Source organism: Zalophus californianus, chromosome 9 (genome assembly GCF_009762305.2).
Source record: "Zalophus californianus isolate mZalCal1 chromosome 9, mZalCal1.pri.v2, whole genome shotgun sequence".
Lineage (NCBI taxonomy): Eukaryota > Metazoa > Chordata > Mammalia > Carnivora > Otariidae > Zalophus > Zalophus californianus.
Window position 1 is genome coordinate 104764295 of NC_045603.1, and position 27742 is coordinate 104792036.

At 47.7% G+C, this 27742-nt stretch overlaps 1 protein-coding gene and 1 long non-coding RNA gene across 2 annotated transcripts in view; one reads left to right on the forward strand and one right to left on the reverse strand.

The window, feature by feature from the left end:
- Nucleotides 1-27742, forward strand: part of CACNA1C (calcium voltage-gated channel subunit alpha1 C) — a 650688-nt gene that overhangs the window by 536543 nt on the left and 86403 nt on the right. Inside the window, 12 exon segments of the mRNA XM_027592946.2 lie at nt 2556-2685; nt 4214-4273; nt 4416-4475; nt 9010-9116; nt 11311-11398; nt 11961-11996; nt 11998-12069; nt 12951-13003; nt 13301-13447; nt 14837-15038; nt 16626-16784; nt 17357-17467. Coding sequence (XP_027448747.2) covers nt 2556-2685; nt 4214-4273; nt 4416-4475; nt 9010-9116; nt 11311-11398; nt 11961-11996; nt 11998-12069; nt 12951-13003; nt 13301-13447; nt 14837-15038; nt 16626-16784; nt 17357-17467 — 1225 coding nt within the window.
- Nucleotides 15047-25643, reverse strand: LOC113921762. The gene is made up of 5 exons (XR_003519787.1): nt 25342-25643; nt 19171-19325; nt 17400-17533; nt 16737-16976; nt 15047-15233 (listed from the first exon to the last, which is right to left on the reverse strand). It is a non-coding gene; the product is annotated as an uncharacterized LOC113921762 (long non-coding RNA).

Below are 27742 nucleotides of genomic sequence, written 5' to 3' on the forward strand. Positions count from 1 at the left end.
ACATGTGCAGCAGATGCCAGCATCCTCCGACCTCTAGTGGAGCCTGGGACTCTGCCGACCCCCACAACTTGTGTAAACAGTACCCTGGATTCCAAATCAGAAGACCTGTGTCTGTTTTTCCCTCCATTTTTTTGACACATGTAAACTCTATTTCTAGTCTTTTGGTGATTACCTTTGGTAATTTACTAAGTCTATTTAACTTAACGAAGTCTAAAGTTAAGCAGTATCCTAGACCTCCTCCTGCAAAATAGAAGGAACTTATGCTACTTTAACTCCTCTCAGCCCTCCTAACTTATATGTTGTTGCTTAGTATTTTTAGTCCTAACTATTTTTAACTTAACAAGTTAGACATTATCATCATCATTATTATTCTATAGACAATGTAGATTTGGATGTACATACAACTTGCCATTTTACTTGTTCACCATTTTTTCATACATCTCAGTCCCTCCTTCTGCAATCATTTTCTTTCTTCCTAAGCACATTTTTTAGAAGCCCCTAGTGTTCCTTTATGGTAAAGTTATTTGGCCTCTGTTTATCTCTGTTTTCATTTCTTGTTCTTGGAAAATAGTTTTGCTATGTATACAATTTTAGGTCAATAAAATTTGTCTCACAGTGTGTTAAACATATTATTATAGTGTATCGTTCCTACATTTGTAGGTAGCTACCTACCTTTGTAGGTAATCTGCCTTTTATCTCTAGCTGCTCTGAATATCTTCTGTGGCCTTGATAATGTTTAGATTTACTACCATGTATCTAGATATGGATTTCTTTCCATTTATCCTGCTTGGGATGTTATGGATTTATATTTTTCTCCAGTTCTTGAACAACATTAAAAATTAGAATAAGAATTTCTAATTCTTGAAAAGTTGCAGCCATAATCTCTTTCTCTCTATTCTTTCCTTCTGGCACTCCAATTAGACATAGGTTAGACCTTCTCATTCTGTCCTCCTATCTCTTACTGTGTCTTGCAAATCTTTCACCTCTTTATCTCTCTTTGTATTCAGGGTAGTTTCTTCAGATATAGCTTCCAACTTCTTCATTCTCTTTTCAACTTTGTCTATGTTACTGTTTAAACCAGTTTTTAAATCAACTTAATTCTTTTTTCATTTCAAACAATTCCATTTGCTAATTGATTTTCCAGATCCATCTGTCTATATCTAATACTTCCCTTGTTGATTCATCATTTTTGTGCTCAAGTCCTTTATTCTGTTAAATATTCGAAATATAGTTGTTCTACATTCTCTGTCTGATATGTCCAGTATACACAGTCTTTGGGAGGGGGTTCTAAATCACTTGTTTGTAGTTTCTTCTGATTTCCCATCTTAGCGGCTCATCCTCTTATGTGCTTAATCTTTGATTATGACCTCAATACATTATCTTAGTTGGTGAGATTCCTGTGCACCTAAATTAAGATTGGGAAGCTTTCTTCCAGATGCTTCTTAAGCGTGTTGGCTCAGCCTGAGAGTCCCAAGCTTCTGTGCCCCACCTCAAGTCTGGCTTGAAATGCAGTTTCCTGATAGCAGGGCTACCACTGGCGTCTATCCTCAGGCAACCCTGTCCTTCCTGGCTACCTATCACACAGACCCTGGCTCAGTGGGTTTGTTTATTTGTTTGAAAGGGATAATCATTGCAGACCTCTTAACTCTAATGAAGCCAAAATTGTCTCAAAGGGTTTGTCCTTCCAGGATTTGCCTCTTCTGCAGCACTAGGGTCTCTCAGAGCATTTAGTCAATCACAATGCTGCGAGCAGAAGTCTGAAATTGGATTCAAGCCCTAACCACCCCCACCCCAACCCCCACCCCCCCCACCCCCCGCCAAGCACACACAACACTTTACAAGCTGTCTTTCTGGGCCAGGCTCTCCTTCTCAGGTTTCAGTGTTTTTAGCTATAAAATGAAGATACTAACACCCATATCCCATTCCTAGGCTGGCAGTATGAGATACTATATAAGATACACTTGGCATTCAAGGATCTAGCATTTGTGACACCATCAATGAGTGCCCAGAGGTCCATGCATGTAGTTCCTTGTAATTATGCTGAGGTGTGGAATTTAATTGCATGCCTTGAAGCTCTTACACAGGAGCAAATTGCCTAGCCAGAGTGTAAGCTGAGCTGGCCTCTCACCATCCACATCTCTGGGTAGCTCTGTCATTCCCTATACATAAATATATGAAGATCTTATAAAATGATTTTTTAATGATGGGAAAAAGAAGTCCCCCCACAAAGAGCCAGCTTTTAATGTCACAGAAGTATATGAAAATTTGGGGATTTCCAAAGGTCTCAGATATAACCCTCCAAAATGTCAAAAGCTAACTGCCCGTGAAAGTGCCAAATTCTGTGCAGATGTGCCTCACAGTGGGGGCACAGAGGGGGGTGGGGTGGGATGTGGTTGTCATTACCCAGCAGCCATAAGACCTCAGATGAAGAGCCCACCCCCAAACGAACAAGCACCTTTCACAAGTTGAGTGAAAGAGTGTTGAGCTCCAGGGACCCGGGAGCTGCTTCCCTTGCCTACCTGACGTGCTTCTGTCCTTCTCTCCTCCCCACACAGATTTCGCCTCCAGTGTCACCGCATCGTCAATGACACGATCTTCACCAACCTGATCCTCTTCTTCATTCTGCTCAGCAGCATTTCCCTGGCAGCTGAGGACCCCGTCCAGCACACCTCCTTCAGGAACCATGTATGCATTCCCTTTTGTCCCCTGCACCCCTTCTCCCGGGAATGGGACTGGGCCCTCAATCAGGAGCCCAATTCCAAATATTGTAATCAGATGCACAATAAACTTTCTTTAAGAGATTAGGGTTTTGGGTAGAAACCATCAGAAACAAATAAGAGAACATGTACCCAAATGCTTCAGGCTGGCCTGATTGGCAAAGTTCAGGACTCTCATTGCCCTGTGGATGTTTCCCTGAAGGCTCTGGTTCCTTGCATACTTAGAAGAAAAAAAAGAAAGAAAGAGAGAAAGAGAGAGAGAGAAAGAAAGAAAGAAAGAAGAAAGAAAGAAAGAAAGAAAGAAAGAAAGAGAGAGAGAGAGAGAGAGAGAGAGAGAGAGAGAGAAAGAAAGAAAGAAAGAAAGAAAGAAAGAAGAAAGAAAGAAAAAGAAAGAAAGAAAGAAGAAAGAAAAGAAGGAAAAGAAAGAAAGAAGAAAGAAAGAAAGAAAAAGAAAGAAAAGAGAGAGAGAGAAAGAAGAAAAGAAAGAAAGAAGAAAGAAGAAAAAGAAGAAAGAAAGAAGAAAGAAAGAAAGAAAGAAGAAAGAAGAAAGAGAAAGAAAAAAGAAAGAAAGAAAGAAAAAGAAAAAGTAGCCACTGACTTCCCTTGCTCCTAATAAACTCTGACCAGTCCCAATCACTGGGGAGATGAGGGGAGCATTGTCAAACAGGTGTCAGTGGTGAGGCTGACCTTTATAAAGGAGAGCTCCAGTGACCTTGTGTAGAGTAGAAAACTAAATTTGGAGACCCAGCCAAGGCTCTGGTGAACAACATTAAAAGCTAGAGTAAGAATTGTTCTATCTCGAAGCCTCAAAACTTTGTCAAATCCCAACAGGTAGGCATGAAGAGAGGAGTCCACCAACCTAAAGCCATACCCATGCCAAACGATTTGGTGGTCCTGCAGCCTGCTTGGTCCAGAGTTTTCTAGAAAGGTGTTGGCCCTAGCTCTGATCCATCACCTGAGATATAATAGAGGGTGAAACCATGTAGCCCGTCCCAAGCCTGGGCAGTCCTCACCTGGAGGATACTCCCTCCCATGCCCCAAAGAATACAACACCAGGATTTCCACCAACATGAGAAGCTAGCTGAGTCACACCAATGTGAGTTAAGCATTTTGCATTTTCCTGCAATAAAAAGCAAACCCCACTCTGTCCTTTTGACACGCATCCCAATGGTCTGATTGGGGTTTGTAAGTAAATTGGATTAATGAGAAAAACATCCAACCAAATGCTGCCCAGACCCAGGACCCACTGAGTCCTGCCTTGGAAGCCCCCCTCACATGTCTGGGGACTTCATCTGGAGCCACTAAGCTGCCTGAGGCCAACCCCACTTCAGGATCCAATGCTGTGTATATGCTACTCATCTCCTAACTTGCTTCCATCTGTCTCCAAGCGGAAAATCTCAGGTGACATGTAGTGTGGTTCTGGAGCTGACCTCTCCTTCCAGCCTGCTTCTCTCCCTTCCCACCCCATCCCCACCCTGTTTCTTTTTGTTTTGCAGATTCTGTTTTATTTTGACATTGTTTTCACTACCATTTTCACCATTGAAATTGCTCTGAAGGTAAAGTCCCAACCCCTCTCTCCTCTTCCCTTCCTCAGGAGCTGGCATTAGCTCTCTGCTGCTGTCTGTTGTTAACACACATGCTTCTGTTGGTGTCGAGTTCACTCTCAGAGCCACTAATCCAATTGTGCTTATTTTTCAGATCCTAGGCAATGCAGACTATGTCTTCACTAGTATCTTTACATTAGAAATTATCCTTAAGGTAATGCAATCTGAGCAATGCACTCTCTGTCTCTTTCTCTATCTCTGCTCTGTCTGCCTGTCTCTTTCTCTCGTTTCCTTCACTCACTTTTTTTACTCTCAAGCCTGAGATTGGAAGAATTAGTGCCCCTCACTTTATGCTATGCGCTTTGCTCTGGCTCAGAAGCCTGAAGAACCAACCCCCACCCCGCCCGCTGTGCTTCCTCTCAGTCTGGAAGGGGCATGTGGCTCACAGTGTCAACACTGATGCTGTTCTGTTACCAGCTCTGGCACTGTGCCAGTCCGCAGTGCCCCTCCCCCGCCACACACACACCTCATACCCCATCTCTGGGTAATTGATGATGACCCCTGCTCAGAGCTCCCTTCCCTCCTCCTGCCCGGAAGAGATGCTGCACAAACTCCAAGAGTGGAAACACTCATGGGGCATGGAAAGCCACTTGGTTGACCTCCTTTGGACAGCCATTGTCAACACCTTCCTCAACACCTTCCTCAGTACTAGGGGCAGGCACCAGGGCTAGGCTGGAGTTGGGCCTGCGTGATAGTAATCATGGGCCTAATGCAAGATTTGGGACCAGCCTTCCAATGAGGGCTTTCAACAGATGACTGTAGATTACTTCTGAATCCTCGGTTTCCTGCCGAAAAGCTTTGTTATGATGCCCCTTGCCTAGGCGTGGAGGAGGGAGAATCATACTGGAGAGCTAAGCACAGGGGAGTGAGCTGAAAGAAGCTGGAGCACCCAGGTCCCAAACCCCAGTCCTGAGAGCACACAGGCCTGGCCCCACCTGGGGCTGGTAGCACCAGGTGCTGGTGGCCCTGATGGAGGAACTGCTACAGAATTACCCAATCAGCGGAGCCCACTCCTGAAAGCATTGGGATGAGAGAGATTGTTTTCTAAGTTTTGTTTTATTACTTATATTAATTTATAATTAATATTCATATTTTTTTATTATGATCTCTTTGTTTTTCCAGCGTAGTTCTCAGCCTCTAAAACAATGCATCGCCAAGCCACTCCACCTGAGACTCAGGGTGTGATTTCTGAGACGCAGGAAAAGTGCATTTCAGCACTTGCTCTCTTCTCAGAACAACAGGATGGATTTTACCATTACCCTGAACAGAAGGGCTATATGCTCTAAAGCATATGCCTCAGCTTGGTGTCCTCTTCCTGGGAGCCTCACCTAGGACTCCTTTCAAGGAGTCCAGGCTCCCTTTTCCCCCTTCATGGGGCTGATGCAAGCCACTATCCATGCTTGACCATGTACCACAGCCAGCTGGCAGACAGACCCTTCCTTTCTTGATGCAACTCCCAAGTCAAGTCCCAACCCTTTAATGTATGTGACAGTTCTGTCACTTCCAGACAGAAGTTGAGTGGAGCAGTTTGGGGTGCCTCTCTTGTGTCTTTATCCCCAGAAAGCTGAGCTGTCCAGACCCCCAATTTCTGTCCCTGGTTCCAGTGACCAAGGGTGTTCCCTGGGTTTTCTCTTCTGCTCAAGGGCAGTGGACCTGACCAGGTCCTGATTCCTGGCAGTGGGAGAGGGAGCCAAGAGCTGCCCGACTACATGAAGATATACTCTGTAAAACCCCTTTCCATGGTGAGCTGAGTTATCCTGGACTTCAGACTCGGGGAGGCACTCAAATCCCCAAACCTCTTTCCCAGTACAAGAAAAGCTCTGAGTCCCAGTTCTCAGAACTGCTCCACAGAGCTTCCCTTGTGGATTTCAGTGGTGCTGTCTTTCCTTCACGGTTGCCATGAGCAGAAGTGAAAGGTCTCTTTGCCAGCATTGTCATGGCAAGAGCCTTCCCTCTCTTCACCCTCTCCCTCTTCTACTCCCTTTATGGCTCAGTGTGCTTCTAAATAAAAACCCCAGTCCCCACTCCACTTCCCTGCACCTCCTTCCACTGGGCCCCTCTGTCTTTCCGAAGGCTCAGCTTCCTGCCATCGCACAGACAATGATGGTCCCATCCTCCAAGGGGCATTTAGTTTCAAGAACAGTTGAAAGACTTGGGGATGTTTGGCCTTAAAAAGAAGGGGTTTGTAGGACCATGACAGTAGGCCTGCATACTGCAAAGGACTGTCACATAGAGGAGGGAGGAGGTGAACCAGGCCCAGTGGGTACAGTTACAAGATGCATCTAGTAACTAGAAGGGCTGCCTGGGGAGGCAGTGGCCACCTGTGGCTGGACAGCGGGGTTTTCCTGCCCTGCCAGCTCAGAGAGTCAGTGATCTCATGCCCACCTTTTTTCTTCCCTCAGCCTGAAAATACCCCAGCAATAGGCTTTTCTTATGCAATGGCTTAGAACTTTTGGGAAGCAGGAAATGAATGGGTGGCCATCAGCCAAACGGGGTAAAGGAAGGACACTTTGCACTGGGTACCTGAACCTGGCCTCTTCTGTTGTCTTAAATGCCTAGGATAATTTTCAAATAAATGCTCCAATTTTTCAGTATCCACTTGCCCTTTCTCCCCTGACCACTCTTCCTCTAGCCCTGCCTGGGCATGTGTGCCCCCCCACACGCACACACACACACTTTCTGGAGTGCTGGTCTCATTCTGGGTCCCCTGACAAATAGGATCCCAAAGTCAAAGGACAGACATTGGCAGAGTGAGCCCCATTGGTGCACCTATTCAAGGAGTGCTCCTGCTGTGGAGGGCTCTGTGGTGCTCCATAGTGTCCTCACGGTGTCCAAACCAGGAGTGAGGTAGGGTCAGACTCAGCGCCTTTCCTGAGACTGAAAGAGGGATGGCTGGGGAAGGTGCTTGGCCTTCTACAGGCGCAGGGGTTCTTTGGTTAAGTGAACTGTAGGAGCCACCCAAGTCCAGTCTCTGGGGTCCTAGATCTTCACCAGATACAGGACAGCAAGCCCCTCCTGATGGCGGGCCTTCAAGAGAAATCTCCAACTATATTCCCCTGCAGCCTTTTATATAATATACCCACTTCTAGAAACTGTTGCAGGACACAGGTGTCTCAATCCCCTGCGACCCCCTGCAGCAAGAGATAAATGGAAAGAATTAGGTTGCGAGAGCTATTTTTGCCAGTTTCCCCTGTGTTTGCTTTTGAATTACTCTGCGGACATGCTGCCCTGGGCATGCTCTGATTCCAAAGAGATAAACTGGACCCCAGATGACCAGGGAGCCACTCTCAGTCTCTTAGCCACAGCTCCAAATTGTTCTCTTTGGCTGATGCTTCACTGCCCATGGCCTTTCACAACCCTTAACCTGGAAATCTGTTATCTCTTAATTCAAGTTAACAGAATTGGAAAGGCTGTTTGAGTGTCTACCGTGGCTTTAGACTGAGCTCAGAGAGAGGTAATAATAGCCAAGTCCTGTAAAAATAATCACCATCTCAGGTGCTCCCATTTTAGTCTTCAAAGGGCCTTCACGTTGTCTTTCTGTGTGTGTCTCACAAAGACAGGGAATAGTATCCCCGCTTTGTAGATGAGGAAACTGGACATCCTTATATAGGAAGAATCCAGAATTCAAATCCAATCTATCTGACCCTGAGTTCAGTTCTCTATAGTGACAGCTAACACTTACATGAAGCTTAGTATTTGCAGGGTAGTGTAAGTGTTTTACCTGTAATAACTCATTTGATGCCTACAACCCTACAGGGGAGATATTATCATGACCCTCATTTCTCAGATGAGGAAACTGAGACACAGAGAAGTTAAGTAACTTGTTCCAGGCCATACAAATAAAATATGACAGTGTTGGGATTCAAACTCAGGCATCCTGGCTCCAGAGCCTATCCTCTTAAGCATGGTACCACATTGTCCCTCTGAACACACAGCTCTGGCCTCAAAGAATATCAGTCTAGAAGCAAGATAATAGAACTGAGTTTAGAATATGTGGCATAGATCATAAACACTAATTAAGCTTAGGAAGTGGAGGGATGCTAATTGCCAAAGTTATTGATAAAACATCTCACTGGGCACTGGGGTGACCAGCTATCCCAGTTTGCCTGAGCCTGAAGAGTTGCCTGGGTGGGACACAGGACTTTCAGTGCTAAATCAGGAAAACCCTGGGAAAACCAGGACAGTTCGTCACCCCACTGGGCTTGCCCCATCTTTCCCCAGATGCTTAACGTCTGAAGCTGGCCCTGGGGGTTGATAGAATTTGAACAGGAGGTTGGCAATTTTGCATCCAAGTGAAAACTGGACTGGGCAGTATCAGCAAAGAGCCCCTCAGGGCCAGAGCCACAGACATGTGATGAGGAACAGTGGTGGAAAATGAGAGAGGGATGGCAGTGCCCAATCTGAAAAGGCTCCAAATATAGGATGGAAGAGTCTGGTGTGGTCTAGTAGGTAGAACGAGCCACTTAACCATCCAGAGCTGGGGATTGTGTGGTGGTTGTATAAATGGTTGCAGAATGCTGTCCTTGGTCGTGCCTCTCCTTCTGCAGTCCTGCCTGCCCCCGGTCCTCTCACTGCTCTTCAGCTTGCCCCGCCCAAGGGATGCTGTGGGAGGAGAGGGAGGCATGAGGGGGTCTCTGGAGCTTGGGCAGGGACCACTCACGCTCGTGTTTCTCTGTGCCTCCCTGCAGATGACTGCTTATGGGGCTTTCCTACACAAGGGCTCTTTTTGCCGAAACTACTTCAACATCTTGGACCTGCTGGTGGTCAGCGTGTCCCTCATTTCCTTTGGCATCCAGTGAGTAGGACTCCCTTGGCCCCATATGGGGGCACACAAGTGGAAATGGGTGTCAGAGAGGATGACCAAGACTCTGGAGGGCATTCCTGCATGGCCACCGGTGTGACTGTGACAGGAACAGGGTGGGGCCCCTGCCTTGTAAAACATGATGGCTTTTTGTACACGTCCTTAATGGTGTGACACTTGGGGGTATGTCGATCCAGCAAGAAGATGTTTAAATATCTGGATCTTGCCATGACAGGCAGGGCCGGGCCCAGTTATAACAAGAGGAATGTCTCCAGGGCCTTCCTGCCTCCTCCACCACGTGCCCAGTGCCCTTGGCTACCCTCAGCTCCAAGGGCCTGCCATTGCCGTGACCAGCTCTGATCTTCCTGTCCATCTTCCCTCCCTTTCTCTCTCCAAAGAACCTGATGAGAAGAAGGTGGGTGGGGGAAAGAGAAAGAGAGAGGGGAATTACCGATTCTCAATCTTGGCTTCATAGTGGAATCACCTGAGTGGTTTCAGGAAAGACATTTACCTGTATCCCTCTCCCCAAGTTTTTATTTAATTGGTCTGGGGTACAGGCCTGGGCTTTAGGAGTTTTAAAAGCTCTCCAGGTGACTCCAGTGTACAACCAAGTTTGCCAATGTGCTCAATTAACAGGATCTGATTACTAGTGTCTCCCAAGTTCTATCTGCTGCTAATGTTAACCCTGCCCTTCAACCTCAAAGCACTTTCACATGCACAATCTTCTATGGTCCTCACAAAAAAGCCTACGAGGCAGGCAGGGCAGGGGCTGTTACCACCATTTTATAGATAGGAAAACTGAGGTTCAGGGCATGAGACTTGCCCAAGGTCACACCAATTGCAGAGGAAAAAGGGTCCTGGGTCTCCCTTCCCAACGGTGTTTTTATGGTAAACCTAGAAAGAGCGGACATGGGGGCATGAGGAGTGAGACCTTTTCTGTGATCATCAGTTGTATTATCCCAGCTGTCTGCCTAGGAGCCTACAGGTCTAGATTCTAATCCCAACACTACCACTAAACTACTATTTAACCTGGAACCAAGAAACACCCCCCACCTTATCTGTGTTTTCCCCCGCCTGATCTTAAAATCCCTTCCATTGCCATTAAGTGCAAACAGACTCCCTCCCTGAGACACTGGGATAAGTAGAAATGACCTTTAAGTCCTTTGGGATAAAACAGCCATGAACCAGAGAAATTCGATCTTTCTACCAGCTCCCTCTTGAGCACATTATCCTGACCTCATGTAGAATGAAATCAGCCCTGTCTGAGGTGTCATACATTTTTTTAGGTCCCAAGGTGGGTACAAGCTCTCTGAAAGTTTGAGAGGATATCTCAGTCAGGGTAGTGTGTGAGGGTTGGGATAGACCCCACCTGGGTTGGGTTGATGAATAACTCCAGAAACCATGTAGGCTTCCTGCTGAGGGGTTTCTGGGAGAACTGCACCCTGGTGCCTCATTTCCACTGGGGAACAGAAAAAGCCTGAAGCTCCCAGAGATCCTGGCCAGGCCCTAGCATCCAGGTATGCAGGACCTGCTGTGTAGAATCCATTCTTTCAAGTTCCGAGTGTGCTATGAACCAGTGGGTTTCATATACGCACATAATGGGCGACTACCTAGGACACATGTTTGGAGATCCAGAATATCTCCTCCCCTGCCCATCACCTCCAGCCAACAAGGCCTGAATCTCCACCATCTAATAAAGTTACCATTTATTGTTCATAATATGTGCGAAGCACACTGCTAGATGATACAGATATGTTTCTTCATTTAATCCCTGCAACAACCTTATGAGGCCCACTTTACAGATGAAAAACTAGGGTTCAGAAAAGTTAGGAAATTTATCCTCAGTGAATTGGCTGTTAAGTGGCTGAGCTGGGGTTTCTTTTTTTCTCTCGTCTAAAGCTCCCCTGAGTAGCACATTATAGTGCTAATGACCCGTGGTAAATTGCTTTTCATATTATTTACACACCCACAGGAAGTCCCAGAGTCAAGTCCCAGGCAAGTTCTAGGCTCTTCTGGGGGGTGGGAGGTGGGAGTAGAGAATGGTCCCAGGATGAGAAAAATCCCCCAAAACAGACTTTACGCTTTCTCAAGTTGGCCTGGGGTCAGCCTATCAACACACCCCTCACCACCTTATTTCCTGCTCCACCAAAAGAGGAGCTTACTCGCCTGCCCTGTTTCCCTCTCCCAGGTCCAGCGCAATCAACGTGGTGAAGATCTTACGTGTCCTGCGCGTCCTCCGGCCCCTGAGAGCCATCAACAGGGCCAAGGGGCTAAAGGTGAGAAGCATGTGTGTGGGGGGTAGCCAGCAGCCCAGCAAGCATCTACCTGGCTGGGGGTTGGCAGAAGTTAAACAAGGGGATGGGGGGGCGGTAGGCTGGAGGGCGGAGAAATAGCCAGAGCAAGTGGCTGCTGTGTGGGAGCCTGGACTGTCCTGCCTGTACCACCAGCTCCACTTCAGGAGGAAGAGAACAAGGACAGGCAGCCATTCAAAATCAGAACTTCTAAGCAAAACTCTTCACAAAAAGGAGATGCACACACAAACCCAGGGCCCTACATAGTGATGAGGTCCCCATATTCCTACCCTATAAAATGAGAATCTAGCAGGGCTTTTGTCCCTAGAGTCACCTAGAGCCCAACAGGGACTTTGGGTTCCATTGGATTCCATCGCCATGTGAACCCGGGAAGGTGCTTTGCTTATTTGAGTCTGACTTTCCCCCTTTGGCAAAGGGGCTGCCCATTTAGCCTCCTCGGAAAGGCTCATGGCTTGGCTGAAGGAAGCTCAGGCTGCAGGCACTTCCAGAACCCCATCCCTTCCCCTGCCTTCTCTCCCCACTGCAGCACGTGGTTCAGTGCGTGTTTGTTGCCATCCGGACCCATCGGGAACATCGTGATTGTCACCACGCTGCTTCAGTTCATGTTCGCCTGCATCGGGGTCCAGCTTTTCAAGGTAACATCTTGACTCTGATCTGTGCTCCCGCTTCCTTCCCCTCCTCTCAGTATTCCTGAGAAACAGAGCTGGCAGATACAACCAAAAGAGGACAGCGGCCTGGGTCAGACTTGGGATGAGTGGAACCTCCAGCCACCCTCCTCTCAGCGTCCCCCCAGGGGAAGAGGAAGAGCCTGGAAGGAGGTGCTCTCCACCAGGCCAAGGACCCCTCGCCCTCACAGCGCAGCCTGCCCTTGCAGTGCCTGCCCATCCTTCTAGCAAGAAAGGGAGGAGGGCCTCTTATCCTCTGAAACCTCATGTCAGTCACCTGCTTAAAAACCCACAAGGGTCCCCTGTTACCAACAGCATCCAATCCACCCTTCTTCACCTAGCTTTCAGAACCCTGCATCCACCCAGGTTCTCTCTCACTGCATCCAGACAAGACCCCTCCACTATGGTGAGGCCGGTGTCCATGGTCTCTGCTCTTTCTGCCCTTAATCCTTTTATTTTTGCTCTTCTCCTATCTGAAGCATCCTTCCCCCTGCCCTCTCCCACCGACCATATAAATTCCCCCTGATTTCCTCCCATCTAATTTGTCCCTCCAAACCCTGTTCCACTTCTACCCTTCCTCAGGCCAGCTGAAAGAGTCTAGCTTTCATGGAGTAGAGTTCCTTTTTTTTTTTATTTTTATTTCAGTGGTACTTGCAACACTGAGCATCTTTATTCACTGCCTGTTTTGTATATACAAATCCTATCTTCCCAATTCAATTCTGCTCTCCTTGCACTTTTCATCCCAAGTCCCCTAGCATAGTGCTGGGCTATAGAGATGATCACTAATCATTTTTTTGACTGATTCATTGATTAATGAATATCTCCAATCACTTTGTTCTTCTGCCTTCCAGGGAAAGCTCTACACCTGCTCAGATAGTTCCAAACAGACTGAGGCGGAATGCAAGTGAGTACAAGCAGCAGGGCAGCCAGTGCCAAAGCTAGTTAACTCTGGGAGGTTGGTGACTTGGCCTGAGAGGAGGGACAGCCCATTCTTTCTGAGATGGCACTGACATTTGATCACATTGACATGACATGTAAGATTATCTATCTTGAAAGGTCTACCCTCTCAAGTTCTTCCAATGGCTAGGCACGGTGGGTTTAGGCCTGGCAGTCTCATCCCACCCAGCAAGCCAGGAGTCATTGGTGGGCCAGGTGTGAAGGGAAATGAGAGACCCAAGAATTAATTCTTCCTTCTTCTCAGGGGTAACTACATCACATACAAGGACGGGGAGGTCGACCACCCCATCATCCAACCCCGCAGCTGGGAGAACAGCAAGTTTGACTTTGACAATGTTCTGGCGGCCATGATGGCCCTCTTTACCGTCTCTACCTTTGAGGGGTGGCCGGAGTGAGTATACAAATCAAGGCCTGCCCACCCTGATATTAGAGGTCAAGACATTCCCCAAGTTTTATTATTCTCCCACACTCCTTCCCAGAAGTCATACTTACCTGTGTCCTTCCCAAGCAATGAGGGTTTGTTTCTAAAACAATCTGCATTCCATGGTCACTGCTGAAACATAGACTCTTCTTTTTCTAGAAGATGTCAACATTTCAGAAATTCCAACCAAAAATGAGCTTCGTTTATCTTCCCCTCCCTACCTCAGAGTGAGCCCCAGTGATAGGTGTCTTTGTCATTACTCTCACGGCATCTAGGAGTGGGGTGAGTTTCTCTAGGTATGAGCCCCTGGATTACCATAGGATTCAAGATTACTGCACCCAACACGCACTCAATGTGGGAGAGGTGGCCAAGATATCTATCTTTTAGATTCTACTCCCATCTCCTTAAAATAAGCCTTGCCTATAATTACAGTGAGACGTAAGAAAGGGACAGAAGCCTGAGTCCAAATTCCTCTGCAGAGATAATGCCTAGACCAACCTGGCTGGCCTTTTACACTGCGTCACCTCTACCAGGCTGTTCCATATATCTTGTATAGACACCTGCTTCCCCATACCCCCTACCCAGTGTATTCCAGGGAAATTATTATTTAAAAGTGAGAAAATTCTAAATATTTCTAAGTCAGTAATAGTAGATGGATCTGATATGAGAGTCACCATTCTTAGGTGGTAAAATATAGATAATCCCTAGAGAATAACCGAGTACTGTGCAGAGTAAACAAAGGAAAGAGAGGAGATAATCCCTATCCATGAAGAGGAATAAGCATCATGGGCATGTAGTCCAGGCCCAAATGAATGGCATACACATGTAAACTACCTAAGTATGAATCCAAACCATTGCCGATGATCTAAATAAGCCTGGGTCATTTTTTATCTAATATTTCTATCTAAATGGATATTGCTCTCAGATAGATTTATTTTATATTCATTGTAACATCCTCTGAGTCTATACCAGTTTTGCAAAGCTGTTTCAGTGTTTACTAATATTTCCAGTATTTGAAATCAATGTCCATGACTCATTTTACATTAAAATAATTTTTGACGGTTTCAAAACACCCTCCTTTTAGGACATTATATCAACCACCCTGCCAGGTAGGAAAGTCAGGCTTATTGTCTCCATTGTACAGATGAAGAATCTGAGGCTCTAAGAGGTTAAGTGAGTTGCCCATGGTCCCACTCCGGTAAGTGGCAGAGCTGAGACTTGAACCCAGATCTTCTGACTCCCAGCCTAGAGCTGTTTCCAGCACCCCTGATCCGAGGATCCCTAGGAGCAGTGGTGCCATCATTCCACAGAGGTAACGCTGCTTCTCCACTTCCCTCTGGGGCCTGTCTCCTCCTGCAGGCTGCTGTACCGCTCCATCGACTCCCACACAGAAGACAAGGGCCCCATCTACAACTACCGTGTGGAGATCTCCATCTTTTTCATCATCTACATCATCATCATTGCCTTCTTCATGATGAACATCTTCGTGGGTTTTGTCATCGTCACCTTCCAGGAGCAGGGGGAGCAGGAATACAAGAACTGTGAGCTGGACAAGAACCAGGTAGCTTCCTAGGAAGGAGAGGAGCAGGTAGCAGGGCAGTAGCGGGGAGCAAGGCTACATGAGGAATGACAGCAGATGGCAGCTTGTGGCCCACCCGGAAGAGAGACTGGAGTCAGGAGAGAGATCCATGCGGATACTAAGATCATCTGTCTGCTCCTCAATGAGGGAATAGGGCTGTCAGTCTTCTGGAAGGGCCTGGACAAAAGAAATGCAAATCCTGGATCTGGCAAATGCATTCAGCCAACAAATATTGGTTAAGCATCTACTTAAGGAGACCTCTATGATAGATTCTGTGGGGGGGGGGGCGGGAACCTCATGCCCTGTGTCTCAGAAGTTGACAAGTCAGCAAGTGTTTCACGTGGGTTGGCACACTGATAATGAAGAAAGAAACTAGAGCAATGAGGGAGTGAGAGTTTCAGGGTGGGGAAGAGAGGGGCTTTAGAAAACCACTAGTAAATGGTTTCTTAAAAGAAAACACAGAGGCCTGTTGCATGAGGTGGGGGGCAAGTAGGCTTAAGGAGGAATGATGGGGATGCCAGTACTGGGAGGTATTCTGTTGGCCTATGAGAAAGAGCTGGAAACTCTGTCAGGGAGGAATGAAGCTGTTACAGTGGGCTGCAGCATGTGGTCACTGAGGTCACTTCCCCAACTAGGCTCCCCAATGGAGAGAGTCAGGGGGAACTGTATCCCTGTCCATGAGTGACTTAAGGTCTTGTATGGGTAGGTACATGGCACAAGACCTTCAGCTCTACACCAGTTAGGCCAACTGGACCCCTCATCAAAATGTCAACCTCTTGGGTTTAGACTCATCATTCTGGCTGCTGTATGGCCTTTGGATTGGAAGTAAGATGGGAAAGAAGGAGGCCAATTAGAAAGTGTGGATGAGATGATTAGACCCTGATTTACTATCAGGTTAATGATAGTGGAGGTGGACAGGATAAGAAATAAAATTGGTCAGGCCTAGAGATTGCGTGTGGAGGCTGAGGGTAAGTGAAGAGGCTGGAGTGAGTCCCCAGTGTCTGACATGGGAATCTGGGCCGAGTGCAGAGAAAATGAATTGAATCTGTGCTGGAGTCCCAAGATTCTAGCTAGCCTCAAGATCTGATCCCCTATCCCTGAACTATGTCTTCGAATCTTGTGGACATGGGTAAATAAGGGAGATTGACTTAGGACAGGAAGGAAAAGTTAAGAGGTGCCCCAAGGAGAGTCTGTGGCATAGGAAATAATCAATGGGAAGACCAAGTATCTGTCATTCTGTAAGTATTTATCAAATGCCAACTAAGTGTCAGCAGTGTACAAGGCATTACCAAGTTGAAAAAAGGAGACTCAAACTCCTTGACAAAATCCTGGTAAGGAAACTGACCAGAGGCAACGATTTCCTTGATTAAGGGAGTGATAGGGGAAAAAAAAAGTCCAGATACCATCTCAAACCTGTAAATGAGCTAGATAAGTAGATTAGTTCTCTGATGCCCCAGGTCTGCAGTTTCATCCACACCCCACCTCCTCGGCCATCCCCACACGCATCATCCAGGTTACTAACCCGCTCTCTCCATCCCCACCCCGCCCCTCCCGCTGCCTCCCTCCCAGCGACAGTGCGTGGAATATGCCCTCAAGGCCCGGCCCCTGCGCAGGTACATTCCCAAGAACCAGCACCAGTACAAAGTGTGGTACGTGGTCAACTCCACCTACTTTGAATACCTGATGTTCGTCCTCATCCTGCTCAACACCATCTGCTTGGCCATGCAGGTCAGTCCGAGGGGAGGACCCATGACGCCTGCAGGAAGGAGGATGCTAGGGGAGGAGATGAAGTGTAGAAGAGCTGCATGGCTGACTCCGTCATGTTGGCCAAGAGAGACAGAAAGAGCAGAAGAACTGTCCTCTTTTCCAAGATGGAGAAGGACAAGTGTCCCTTCTCAAGGATGAGCTCCTCTCTGGGACCTTATAAGAGAATCCACAGAGGCCTGGGTTAATAAAACGCTTAGAGTGAAGGAAATGGAGAACAGAGGGGGAGCCTGAAGAGTTTGCTACTGTGAGGCATGGGTATAGAGGTTGATTCTATATCCACCTCTCTTCAGGGAGGTCAACTTGTGCTTGAGCTCTCTTGAGAACCAGAAGTCTCCATAAAGGTGTCATAACCTGTGTTTTCAGAGCTAGCAGAGAAGGGAAGAATTTGCAGGATTTCCTGAGTCCACCTGGCTGCCCACAGAGATGTGAATGGCCTTCCAGGGCTTGGTTCAAGGAAGATCTCTGTTGAGAGGAGGGTGGTAAGGAGTAGGGATGCCCCTGCCTCGTTTTGACAGTCCTTCCCCTCCCCTCAGCACTACGGCCAGAGCTGCCTCTTCAAAATTGCCATGAACATACTCAACATGCTCTTCACTGGCCTCTTCACCGTGGAGATGATTCTGAAGCTCATTGCCTTCAAACCCAAGGTAGGCCTCTGAAAAAGTTGTCTGGTCTGCAGGCACTGGAGGGATGGACAAGGGGGAGTGCCAGTACTGAAAGAAGGAGAGTGGCGGGCAGAAATAATCAGTGAAAGACCCCATCTTCTTGGAAGATAAATGTTACAACTCCTAAACCTACCAGGAGTTGTACCAGAACAACCCCTTGAGATAGTCTCCACTCTAGTCTGTGGCTGGGAAATACAGGAAACAGATTCCTCCCTGTGCTGAGCCTCCTCTTCCAAGGAGGCAGATGATGGTCCTTCTCCTCTTTCCCACCCTGTCTCCACCCTCATCCCCCAGCACATAATCTAGAAGAAACTGTGCCCACAGACTGGCAAACTAAACCTCTTCACAACCAGCCCCCCAGATTCACTTGGGCTGCTGTTCTACTGCCCTCTCACTTCATCAGCCACAGACCACGCTCATTGTAAAAAGTTCAGCCAGGGCTTCATTTGCTCAGGCTCAGTTTCCCAGCCAATGGGGTCCTCCTGTTCAGAGGCTACATCATTGTACCCTAGCGCTTTCCAGTACCGGAAGGGCAAATGTCTGAGGCTTGCTACTTGCGAGCAACTTCTAGGAAAATAGGGTGGGAGAAAGATGAGAACCATTGGCTGAATGAGACAGGGTAGGGAAGGATGGATTGCCTGTCACGTTGGATTCTCTGTGCCCTCCCTAACCAGCCCTCACCCCCATTCTCCTGACTAATGGAGAAGCAGACTGACTTGAGCATCACCCGCCAACTTCCACCCCTGAAGACAGGTCAGAATCATTGGCATCCACTGGCCTGGGATTCACAACACAGGCAGCTGCTCCTGAGAGAGGGTATAGCTGCAACTCCTTTTGGAGAGCAATGAGAAAGAAAGAGTTGGTTCTAAGAGAATTATATGGTTGCAGACTTGAGGAAAACTCTCTAGCTATTTGAGCCTTCTCTTCCCCTCCTTTACTAGTTTTTACAGATTCAACACAGATCAACAGGAGACAAAAAGGAAGGGTCCTTTCCATATATTCCATTTTTATTCAAATTTTTACTTGTCCTGGAGTTAAATGGGACAGGGGGGTGCTCCTTGGCTGTCGGATCCATATTCATTTAACAAGATGTCTATCATCTTCTCTGAAATAAAATTCAACTAACATTTCTGAATAACCTACCATGTCCTACACATACCTCATTGCATGCAATCCTCAAAACACCCTCATAACACAGGTACTGGCATCCTCATTTCAGGGAAGAGGGAAGTGAAGCTCAGAGCAATTAAGTGTAATATTAATTACACCATTATTAAGTGGCAGAACTGGGAATAGAACCTGACTTTATAGTCGATGTAATTGCCACCATGCCCAGCTGTTAGCAAGCATCTTCCATGTCAAGTGTACTGCTGGGTGCTTTTCAGAAAGAGGGAAACAACCTGTGAGGGACTTTAAGATAAAACAGACCATATTCTTGCAATGTTGGTTCCTTCTCTCAAAGAATGCCCAGGAATCTTGGCTAATTTTCAGAAAATAAGACTCCTAGTAAATGTCATTTGGTGATAATAATGGTATTTCCTACCTCCTCCAAGGCACTTAATATACTCTTTCCACTTTCCCTTCCAAGCCCAGTCCCTTTCAGGGGCATAAATTTTGTCCTGACCTAATGAAGACCACTGAATCTCCTGGTCACCTTCCATAGGGCCCATGGGACCTCTGCTTACCTGTGGTCCTGTTCCAAGCCACGTGGCCCCACAGTACTAACAGGTTCACAGCCCATAGCATCATGACCGGTGAGGCTGGGAATGCGGAATTATTGCCAAGTTGAGCTTCAGTCACAGATGACAGCCTCTCGTAGGGAAACTGGCATCGCTTTCACCTAGTTTCATGAGACATATGGTTTAAATATTTCAAAGCCTTGAATCATTCCACAGTTGACTCAGATGTGTCTCTGATGATGTCTGATGCAGTCTGCAGAGCCATGCAGTGGACTTTGTGAATTATTCCTCATGACCACAGAAGATATATTGGGCAGACCTGCCCTACGAAGCAAATGAAATTGATCCCTGCAGGGGCCTCAGCCTGAAAGATCCCCTTACCTAAGTTTGCAGATCAAGGAATAAGCCATTTCCTCAGAAGTAGCTAGCTGTGGTCTAAACCATAAAGCGAGTTTCCTAGTTTCCTCAATCCCTAGTTTCCTGTTGTGACAAGATGGAGTAAAATAAGAAAGACTTTTCCCAAAGAACTAAGAGAGCCATCCTGGGGCCGTTTGCATTTCACACATGCCAGGGTCAATCTGTGCTGTAAAGAGAAAGGAAAATGGATAATTTCTGTGAATATCTCTAAAGGGACTTCTGGCAATAGAGGGCTAAAGGTCACTGGACCTGGCTGGCCAAAGAAGGTTGACCAGTTGGGACTTAAGGAGAACAGGGTGCCCTGGTTTCTCATTAAGCTATGTTCTTCATTTAGGGAATAGACCCCAGGAAAAGCATCCTCCAACATTTCAGGCAGCAAATCAAACCAGAAACGACTTGAAGACCTGGTAGAAATATCTGGCTGGGTGTGGCCCAAGCACCAGCAGCTTCTGAAATACAGAACAGCTTTCATATCTCACCGTTAACTGAGATTCTCTTCAGCACCTTTTATTTCACTGGCATGATTCTTTATATATGATATGAACGAGTCTGCACTTGTAAGCATTAGGTATAAAAAGGACAGTTAGGCAGCAAGGAAGTAGAAGATGCATCAACCGTAGCCAGAGAAACGTTACCGGAAGTTCTCAGTGCTTGACTTTCCTTCGCTATCCTTTCAGTCTCTGTGATTAGTTGGTTGGTCAGTTGGTTGGCTGGTCACTTTGTATCTTGTTTCATTCTTTTGTTGTCTTCGTGGTGATTGATGTTGCCAAGTTCTTCATTTCTGTTCTCCTCACCATACCATGGAAAATGACTTTACTCAAGTAAATCCCTGCCCTAAATCCAACTGTCCCACTCCTTAAGTTGACACTCTATTCCAAACACACCAAAAACTATGGGTGAGTATAAACCAGTTTAGAGCAATTCAGTCCCCCACCAAAACGTCAGGGATCTGTGGGGATGTCTGAACAGAATGCAGTAGGTAATAGTAGTATTGATTTCAACAGCTAATAGCAAACCAGAGGGGATCCCTTCCCTAGAGTAAGAGACACTGAATGGTACCTGAGTCCTACATGTGTAGGACAAAGTTGGTCAGCATGGAAAAGTCCTGGTTAGAATTGTCTGAAGGTAACTAGATACCTGGGTTGTTCTCCTATAGGGAATCGGAAAGCATCAGCAAAGACAGAAAAAAAATTAAGATATACTTTATGATAAGCACTGAAAAAATATCTAATGCCTAGGAATAAATCTAATAAAAAATGTCAAAAATCTCTACAGAGAAAACTATAAAATTTCATAGAAATGAACTAAAGAAAACTAAGTAAGTTGAGAAATATATTGTGTTCATGAATTGGAAAACTCAATATTATAAACATGTAAGCTCTCTTCAAACTGATCCATAGATTCTGTACAATCCCCGTGAAAACTCCAGATTGGACTTTACCCAAGGTGAGAATGGCAGGAGAAAGGGAAGCCATCAGCAAACCCTTTCTGGCCGACAGGATGACCCTGGGTGGTCCCAAGGCTTCAGCCCACTTGGGCAGCTCTGACATCACCATGGAGAGGGAGAGGCAAGAACCTGGTTCGGGAAGCAGTGCCAGGCACAGATACTCCACTGTTAACTACAGGTTTTAGTACCAGAAGGGCTGATGATGTCACTTGGTTGCCTGGGATTTGCTGTTGACAATGACTCAGCAAGCACAATGAGGAGGGGAGGAGGGAGCGGAGGGCTTCCAGGCTTGCCCTGCTCAGCAGAAGTCGGTTTGCCCCAGGAAGGCAGGAGTTCCACCAGTGAAAGGCTCCTGACTCCTCTGCTCCCTATGAACTTTCACATGGGTCATGGAGAGATGAAGAAGCAGGTCTGCTATTGCTGAGAAGTACCTCGTGCCCCTTGGCTGCTGCCCACTCTGTATCTCCCCCTAGGGGAGGATGCTGGAGGGGATTTGACCCTGGCAGCTCCCTGTGATCAAAGCCTTGGTCTTCCCTTTCAGCTTTCTCCCAGACTGCGAGGCGAACAGAACCAAAGTGAAATCACTCATTGACCTTCCTGGCACCTCAGCCTTCTTGAATAAGAGCAGCCAAAGCCTTGGGACTTACTTTCATGTTGCAGGACAAATTAGGGCCCCAAGGCGTTTCAAACCTAAGGGATGAAGTGAGGCCTCTGGACCAGCTCCGTCTAATAGAACTTCCTACGATGTTCCATACGCACTGTCTGCAATATAACCACTAGCCTTCTGTGGCTGTTGAGCACTTGAAATGTGGTTAGTAGAGCCAAGGGTTGGTTTTTCAAATATATTTAATTAATTTAAAATTATATAGCTGAATGTAGCCAGCTGCTGCTATGTTGGGCAGCACAGCTCTGGACAGTCCTTCTTTCCCATAATATTCCCAGCTTCTGCTGTCCTCTGTCTGTCTTGGTTTCTTCAGCCCAGCTGCTCTGGCTTTATGAAGCCAGATGGTTTACCTCACCCTCCCCACTCTCTCTCCAGCTGTTAGTTTTCTGCCAAAAATGGACTTATCTTGGTGGAAGCCCTCTTGACGGGGTAAGACAATCTCTTGCTCTGGGATCCCACAGTGTGGATTTTCTCCTGACTTGGCCAGTCCTCTCTGTCATCCCTGGACTTCCCCGGTCCTTGTCAGCTGCAAGTGCTGAGGCTCCTTCCCTGTGGATCCTGTCCCACCCAGTTTCTGAGCTCAGAAAGGCCCTACGGGAGGTGGAGAAAGTGCCCTGGCAGGTGCAGTCTGGAATTAGCCTGCTTCTAGGGGTTGTGTCCCTGGTGATCCCTGGGGCACCCAGCTTCGCTTTTTCCCAGTCTATTGGGCTTCAGACTAGGTTTCCTGACAGTGCTTTAGTGCCCTAGTGAAACTGAAATCTGAGAGCCCTAAGCCTATACCCGGTTCTTGCCTGATCCATCCTCAGGGTGAAGAACCTTGTCCTTGCACATCCCAGTTGCTGGCCAGAGACTTGCTTCCTGACAGCTTTGACGTCACTTCCCGAGGAGGTGCCAGCCTTCCAGCCACATCCTTTCCCCAGCTCGGCCCTGCCTGGCACTCTTACCCTGCCCTGGCTTCTATTGCTAGGTTCCAGCATGCCTTGTAACTGTCTGGGCTGTGACTCCTGTTCCCTGCCCCCCAACACAGAGAACTTGGCCAACATCTCACAGTGTGAGCTAACAGTGGAGCAGTAATTCAGTAATTCAGCAGCCACCATATTGTCTCTGCTCTGGGGACTTTTTTGTAGCCCCTGTTACCTTTCCGGAAAGAGGACATGAGGGCAATGAAGGCTTGGCTGCTTCTTGGAAGGCAGAGAAGCAGAAAGAGGGTGAGGCTGGAGGCACCGGCCAACAAAGAAAGCAGCTCCTCCTTCCCTCCGTCTGTTGTCCCGAGGAGTTCATCTATGGCCCAGGCACACTTCCCTTGGCCGGGAGCAAGGGATGAGTCATAACTAGAAGGAAGCCTGGCTAATGAGATGCTCTGAGAACAGAGCTGCTCAGGACCGTGGAGGTCAAATGCTTGTCAGGCCCCATCACCCGGCCCTGGGCACAGCCTCACTGTGGTCCCAGCCACATGAGCAGCCACGAGGCTATGAGAAGGAACCGATAAGAGGTTCTCCAGTGGCCCTCTTCGTGATCAGCACTGTGCAGGGCCAGCCGGCTCTGCATCTTGCAAGTCTCCGAGCCTGAGAAGGGGTGCTACTGGCCTTGGACTTCCCACGCCCAAAGGCAGCCTTCCTCTTATTGCTGATTGTGCCTGTACAGTGCAGGGGATCCCATGGCTTCTGATGGTCCCCAGAGCAATCTTTTCTCTGCACATTCTGTTGTTCTTAGGAATGATTCTTCTCTTGGGAAGGATTGTTGACCCCAACATGGGTGGGCACAGGCCCTGCCAAGGTGAGGGGAGTTTGGGGGATATCCTAAGGGCGTGATCAAGATGGAGCTAATTTCTTTTCACTGGGCTTGTGGCAAAAGGGACAGATGCAGGCTAGGTTGGGACTCTAGGTTCACATATGGACAGGCAGAGGGAAAGCTGGAATGGGGAGCTGGAAGGCTAGGAAGCATTCAGAGATAACACTTGCAAAGAAATTCTGCAGTCCAATTTCTCAGTCTCCTTTGTCAGTTCTATCCATGCCTAGAAGTTTCTTTCCTTAAAGATCCAGCATCTAGGGATGCCTAGGTGGCTCAGTCAGTTAAGCACTTCTGCCTTTGGCTCAGGTCATGATCCCAGGGTCCTGGGATCAAGTCCGCATCGGACTCTCTGCTCAGCAGGGAGCCTGCTTCTCCCTCTTCCTGCTGCTCCCCCTGCTTGTGCTCTCTCTCACTCTCTCTCTCTCTCTCTCTCTCTCTCTCTCTAACCAAAAAAAAAGAAAAGAAAAGAAAAGATCCAGCATCTGGTTTCCCTTGGGCAAATAGCTTTCCACACACTGCCTGAAGATGTCATAAAGATGCCGGCTTGGGGTTCCCCAGGGGCACCCGTGCCCTCTACATATGCAAAGGGGGCTTCTGAAGCCGAGGGTCCAGATTGTTCAGGCCTGGACCCACTGTTTTAGGCGTTGGATCCCTTGTCCTCCATAAGCAAGCTGCCCCCGGGAAAAGGGACCAGGGTTCTGACACTCATGAGGCAGGAGGAAAAGCTGGGAGAGTGTCTTAGTGATGACACAAGCCCCAAGGCAAGTAGCCGATCTGCTTTTCTGACCCAGGGAAGAGAGGCCATTTTTACCAAACGTGAGCCCTGCCTACTTTCCTACTCAGTCTGTAGATGTCATATCTGGACTATGTATTCAATGGCTTCCAAAATCAGATGTGTTCACTGTCCGCCAAAGGAGCCAAGTGGGGGGCATGCCAAAGGATAGGCTCCAAAGTGTTGCCAACTCTGAATCAGAGCCACAGGAGAAAGGGACGCATGAGCTGGTGTTAGAGAAGCTGCCAATCAGCAAAGGAGGTCTGTCAGCTGCCACAAGGCCCTGAGCAACCCCACAGGGGCCCTGGGACAACCTGGGCAGATAGAGTGAGAAGGATGGCAGGGCCAGAATTCCTGTAGATGCATCAGTACAGCAACCGAGGGGCCCAGAAGACGCTGCAGGCAGGATTCCATCAGGCCTGGGCCTGGGCCTGCCCCTGGGGGCAAGACTCCCTACCCCCAGATGGGAGGGATGCTGAGGGGGCAGCATGCTGAGGGATACCCCCAATGCCCTTCCACAGGCCAACAGAAATTTCAGAACTCTTTCTTTATAGCCCAGTAACGGACCAGGAGAAGGAAGGTGGAAATAAAATGACCGGTAGGAAAGAATGTAAACCAGAGCCATTTCCTCTTCTTGAAAGCTGAGTATCTTCTAGAAACTTGGTTTGTTTTTGCCAGATAATTACACTGCCAGCTAAAAATCTACTTTCTCTCCAACTTTACCTCTGGCTGTAACTGCACTACTTGCCAACAAGTTAGACATACATCTCTGTGTGATGCAATCCTTTTTGCAAGGCTTTCTTTTTTACCAAGAAATTTTACTTTCTTTGTTTAATCATTCACTCCCCAGTAAGGGAGAAAATTCAGGTAGATTGAGAACCAGGAAGCCTATCTCCCTCCTGTGTCAGGGAATGAGCTGGGGGTGGGCCAGTAGGGCTATAGTTCCTATGTGCAGTTCTCTCCATGGCTCCATGTCTCTGTAAAGGAGGAACACTAGCTTAGCAGACTGTGGGAGACAGAGTAAGGTGCTGTCCCCATTCATCTCTTCGGACTGCTAGAGCACATACCCCCGACTGGGTAACTTACCAACAACTAGAATGTCTTTCTCACAGTTCTGGAGGTTAGAAGTCCAAGATCGAAGTGCCGGCATGGTTACCTTCTCTCGTGAGGGCCATCTTCCTGGTTTACAGCTGCGCCTTCTCGCGGTGTCCTTACATGGTGGAAGGGGTGAGGGAGCTCTGTGGGAGCTCTTCTATAAAAGCATGAATCCCAGGGGCACCTGGGGGGCTCAGTTGGTTAAGCATCTGCCTTCGGCTCAGGTCGTGATCTCGGGGTCCTGGGATCGAGCCCCATGTCGGGCTCACTGCTCAGCGGGAAACCTGCTTCTCCCTCTCACTCTCCCTCTGTGCTCTGTCTCTCTCTCTCTCTCAAATAAATAAATAAAATCTTAAAAAAAAAAAAGGCAGGAATCCCATTCTTGTGGGCTCCACCCTCATGAGCTCATCTCCTCCCAAAGCCCCACCTCCTAACACCATGTCTTTGGTCACCAGGTTTCCAGCATGTGACATGGGGGATGGGGGACACAAACATGCAGGTCATAGCAACGTCTAAAAGGCACTGGTGGCTTCTGAGGAAAGTGCCATCTAGATGGAACATGGCAGGGTCCCTCAGCCTGGGGAGGTTGCACCCAGCCCTCTAACTCTGAAGAAAGGAACCTAATGCCTTATCATGCTCTTCTTGTCCATTACCATTTTAAAATTGGTCCTTTTGCAATTCTGGTGTTCTGTCTTCTCTCATCCTGAGCTTATTGATTCTATCCCTTCACACAGATTTCTGCCTAACACCATAATATAATTTCAAGGCTCGTCCTAATGCATCCTTGAAGTTGGATTGTCTAAGACACAGCATAAGCCCATGCTACTAACACCTTTTCCTGTGACTAAAAAAAACCCATTCCTGGGACAAGATTGGAGTTCCATTGCTGACCATTTCCTCTCTTTCTCTGTCCCTGGGCCTTGTCTTTCTTCACGTTGTTTATTTCCAGAACTCTTTGCCTGTGCTTTGTTGGGCTAGTGTTTTGCTGCAGGCTAAAGTTCACCAACAGCTCAGCAAATACCATATTGAGTGCTGACATGGCAGGCAGGTACCAGGGACACCACGGTGACCACAAGCAGGCTGGTGAGTGCAGCCTTGCTCACTTTGCCTTTTTAAGGACAGACCTCCCTCCCTGACTTTGGCTCACTCTTGGGTCTGGTAGTGTCCCCAGTTCACCATCGCATCCATCCCTGGAAAACCTCTTCGGCCTGGAACTCCTGTTCCTACTTAAGAAGCAGCGAATAAACACATGATCCCATTTTATATCAGTTCCAATACCTTAAATTAAGAAACACTCAGAAACAGGGAGGGAAGGAAGTATCTGAAGAATTGGGTTTTCTTTTTTTTGTAAAGATTTTATTTGTTTGACAGAGAGAGGGATGGGGAGAGAGCACACGCAGGAGGAGCAGGCTTCCCGCTGAGCAGGGAGCCCAGTGTGGGACTCGATCCCAGGACCCCAGGATCATGACCTGAGCCGAAGGCAGACACTTAACTGGCTGAGCCACCCAGGTGCCCCTACGCTAGATTTTCTCCATTCACTACCTCAATTAATCCGTGAGAGAAGCATTATGGTATTTAGGAAACTGAAGGTCAGAGAAAAGCTAAGTAATGTGTCCAAGATGGCAGAGCTAGTTTTTTATTGTTGTTTTGGGGGAATTTTAATGCAGGTGTAGGTGATTCAAGAGCCAAGCTCTATCCACTACCCCCTCATGGACACAACAAATATGAACAAGCGGAGATGTTGCTGTGCACGTAATGGGTCCTCAGCAAGTGTTCACATTCTTCCTTATGAGCAGACCAGAGACAAAATGAAAGCAAGCCATTCTCAAGTAACAAGCCCCCGTAAACTGATAGCCCCTCCATTCCCATGTCCTTCTGCCTCCTCTGGGGCCCCTAGCCCCTTGCCCCCTCCTTTGCCCATCCTGTCCTTGACTCCTGTGTTTCCCTGCACTGGCCTGGGCCTTCTGGGTTGCCCTTGCAAACCTGAAGTGACAGGTCCCTTCGGGAGAGGAGACAGTCATCTGACAGGTGACTACACCTAAAAGCTGACATATTAATGTGTGTGCATACACGCATGCACGTGCACTTGAAATGGGAAGACCTGCAAAATGTGGAGACAAAAATTAGACTGCCAAATCCCTGAAAGGCATCTCTGTGCCCCATGAGAGGCATTCGGTGAAAGTTTAAGGCATGCACGCCTGCATGCATGATGAAAATTATGAAACTGGAGAACAAGGAAGAGAGAGTCCGAATATTAACATCAGATAAAACCATTAAGATCATCAGTCTTCCATCAACGCAGAAATGTCTAAGCCTTCTCCCTTTTTGCCATAAGAGATTTCTTCAGGCAGCTCTGTTGGGAATCCTCCTTTATATTGAACTGAAATGTGCC